The sequence below is a fragment of the Rhinolophus ferrumequinum genome, chromosome 6, assembly GCF_004115265.2.
Source record: "Rhinolophus ferrumequinum isolate MPI-CBG mRhiFer1 chromosome 6, mRhiFer1_v1.p, whole genome shotgun sequence".
NCBI classification, from domain to species: Eukaryota; Metazoa; Chordata; class Mammalia; order Chiroptera; family Rhinolophidae; genus Rhinolophus; species Rhinolophus ferrumequinum.
Window position 1 is genome coordinate 72,886,610 of NC_046289.1, and position 3,922 is coordinate 72,890,531.

General features: G+C 39.1%; 1 gene segment (V, D, J or C); it reads left to right on the top strand.

Annotated features, from left to right (window-relative positions):
* On the top strand, positions 1-703 carry LOC117023184 (T cell receptor alpha variable 30-like). The segment is given in 2 exon segments: positions 1-125; positions 354-703. Coding segments are annotated over 2 exon segments (402 nt in total).
* The last annotated feature ends 3,219 nt before the right edge of the window (positions 704-3,922 follow it).

The window sequence follows — 3,922 nt, forward strand, 5'->3', positions numbered from 1 at the left end:
TCAAACTAACTCCTGCTGAGAAAGCCCCTTCAGAAGCTGACCCAATGCACTGGATTTGCTGGGGAGCCAAGGCATGGACACTCTCCTGAAAGTGATTTCAGGCGCTCTGTTGTGGCAGTTGGCCTGTGAGTACTGGATTCAGTCTAGGGGAGGCTTATAATGGTGACAGCCACCCTGAGGGCAGAAATTGGGTTATCTTTCTGTCCTGGGGAGGGCCCTTTTGAGAACTAGACATAGAAGTGTGGGAATGGGAATTGTTCTGTAACTATGTGGTCATGTTTAAGTTTGAGTAAGGACGGAGGGGACGGAGCGTTTCATGATTTCTCATGTCCTTCAATTGCCTCTCTGATCAGGTGTGAGAAGCCAAGAAGTGCAGCAGAGTCCTCAGTCCTGGATCATCCAAGAGGGCGAAGATGTTACCATCACGTGCAATTCCTCAAAGACTTTATATTCCTTACACTGGTACCTTCAGAAGCATGGTGAAGGTCCTGTCATCTTGATGATATTAAGGCAAGGTGGAGAAGATAAAAATCTTGACAAAATAGTTGGCACGCTTAATGAAAAAAAGCAGCAAAGCTCCCTGTACATTGTGGCCTCCCAGCCCAGGCACTCAGGCACCTACTTCTGTGGAGTCGACACAGTGACACCCAGGCCTCCAAAGGCTGTACTCAAACCCGAAGCTGAGCCACAGATGCTGTTCTAGCTCAAAGCACCACTGAGTCACTTACCAGAGGCTGATTCATGAAAAAAGTGAAACTGCAGGGAAATTCAATCACTTTAACATAAAATGCAAAAAGTTGGCCATGCTCTTAAGATCATAGGTAATTGAACATTATTTTCTTGATAATTATATAATTGCTGGGTGGGTAACTATGTAATTGCATGGTAAGTAGCTTAGGTTAAGAAGAGAATCACATAAATTTCAGTTTCAAGTACCAGAGTGACTTACTTTATGACTTAAGTTACATATTTGAAGTACTTTTGTGTATATATTCCTGCCTGAAAATGAAAACTAATGTCCCTCTCTTCTGCTAGGTATCTACAACTTGTCATTAGGGACATAGTAAAAAACACTGAAAACAAGACATTTGTCTGGTTCCTTGTAGGGCATCAGGATTGTACAAGGTTAATTGCCAATGTTGTCACTCACCTGGAAAGGTCACTAGCAATATTTTTTCCCCAAGGTTTTAAAACCAAGGGGAAAACCTTATGACTTTGATTAATTTTAGCTTTAAATCCTTGCTCTAGAAATCATCTCTCTCTCTCTCTCCGTATATCTATATCTATGTCTATATGTATATCATCTGTATCTATAACTATCTATATCTATATCTATACATACATAGGGTGCCAAAGTATGTATACACATTTTAAGAAAGGAAAACTGTATTAAAATTATAATACTCAATATATACCGATAACAAAAGACGAATACAAGTCACGTTTGACTTCTGCCATTACAAGAGGTGCTCAGAGTGGTTACAATCGGCATCTAGACATTTCTGATTATGGTGAACTACTGCTTGAGCAACGTTGAGCAAAGTGTCCACTTGTATACTTTTGTTGGCACCCCTGGTATATGTCTCTCTCTCCATATATATACCTCTGTTTGATGACAGTTTTAAATATCTGTTTTTGGGAAATGTCATTGAGAATCACTTCCATTTTCAGACTGACTTCCACTTCTCTTTCCACTGTGCTTTATTCTGGTTGATTTTCAGCTTTGCCTGCAGTAGTCTGAGTTATTTACATGATACCTTCTCCCGACCGCTTGCTCAAATATGCAATAGTCAAGATCTTTCCTCAACAGTTCTCCTATATTAAACCTGCCCAACACTATCTCGTAGTAAGTGCTCACCAATTTTTTTTCTTTTTTCTTTTTTTAAGATTTTATTGGAGAAGGGGAACAGGACTTTATTGGGGAACTGTGTGTACTTCCAGGACTTTTTTTTTCCATGTTAAGTTGTCCTTTTAGTCTTAGTTGTGGAGGGCGCAGCTCAGCTCTAGGTCCAGTTGCCGTTGCTAGTTGCAGGGGGCACAGCCCACCATCCCTTGAGGGGGGTTGAGGAATCGAACTGGCAACCTTGTGGTTGAGAGCCCGCGCTCCAACCAACTGAGCCATCCGGGGGTCAGCTCAGCTCAAGGTGCTGTGTTCAATCTTAGTTGCAGGGGGTAGAGCCCACCATCCCTTGCAGGACTCCAGGAGTTGAACCAGCAACCTTGTGGTTGACAGCCCACTGGCCCATGTGGGAATCGAACTGGCGGCCTTCGGAGTTAGGAGTATAGAGCTCCAACCGCCTGAGCCATTGGGCTGGCCCAGTGCTCACCAAGTTTTGACTGATTAATTTCTTTATAAGAATTTAGGATGACAAAAGAAAAAAAATAATGTTTCTTCTTTATTAGAGAAGTTAAAATACACAAATGGAACCATAGTCATTCATCTTCATTACACAACCAAATATTACTAAGAAAATATGATTCATAGTCAAGAAAAAAGAAAATAGAAGCAGACTTGAGATGGCTCAAGGTATTGAATTTAGCAGACAAATATTTTAAAACACCTAAAATAAATATGAGAAAAAGCTAAATTAAATATATTCAACAATTAAAGAAGAACGTTTTTAATAAATAAACAGAAATACAATCTCAGCCAAGAAATTAAAATCATACAAAAGGAAACAAATGGAAATCTTAGAACCAAAGAGTGTAATAACTGAAATATTCATTGGATGGGCTGAAGAGCAGATTGGACATGGCAGAAGAAAGAATCCATAAATGAATAAAGAAACTGGCCTATTCGTAAGATTGAATACTACTCAGCAACATAAATAAACTCTGATTCAACCATAAATATGGATACGTTTTTAAACAATTATCCTGAAAAAAAGAAACCAGACACAAAAGACTACCTACTATATCATTTCACATAAATGAAATTTCTGAAAAAGGAAATCTAACCTATGGCAACAAAATCAGATCCATGGTTGGTGGGGGTTGGGGGTGGAAGGAAGTCACAAGGAAACTTACAGGGAGATAAAAATTATCTGTATAGAGATCCCTGTGTAGTGGTCACACAGGTAACGCATTTGTCAAAACATTTTGAACGTTACACTTGAAATGTAACATATTACATGTAACTTACATCCAATAAAAATTATTTTAAAAATAAGGTGGATAAAAATGTTTAGGTTCTATATCTCATGATAATCTGTGACATTTATTTTAGCTTAATAGTGAAGTAATTCTTTGTTTTAATTTGGAAAAACCATAAAAGAAGAAGCAGCAGAAGGTGGAGGAAGATAATAAGAGGTAGTACGTAGTGATTCAAGCTCACTCTCCCAAACCGAGGGCCATCACATCCCAAGTCCACCGTGTACTCGCTCTGTGACCTTGAGTAGGTTCCTGAGCTTGTATTTCCCTTGTGATAAATTGGGGGTGGGGGATAATAATCTCTCACAAGGTTCACATTTTCCACAAGATGAAAATTAAGTAATATTATGAAGTTCTTAGCACATGTTAAGTGTTCAGTGACTTTTAGCTAGTATTTTTATGATTACCCATAAGTGGTCATTTCAAGAAACCCTAAGTCTTCTGAATAAAAGTGTGGGAGGTAATCCACCTGGTATGGTGGCTCCAGGATATTTGCTTTTAGTTGGGCAGTGTGAGGGACTGGAGGTGAGATTAGAGGAAAACAGATAACTTTCTCCTAATCTCACAGACTGGCCAGTGACCTGGAATCATGAGAAATAACATCTCGTCATAGAAGCGATTTATTATAGCCGACCCCAGGGCAAATAATACTAAATAGAATGGAAATATTCTTTTGTCCGTGTGAAATACTACCTATCATAACCAGAAGCCTAAAAAATCAGAAAAAAAGGGTAGACTTTAAAGCAAAGTGATTGAAAACATGAAATGGGAG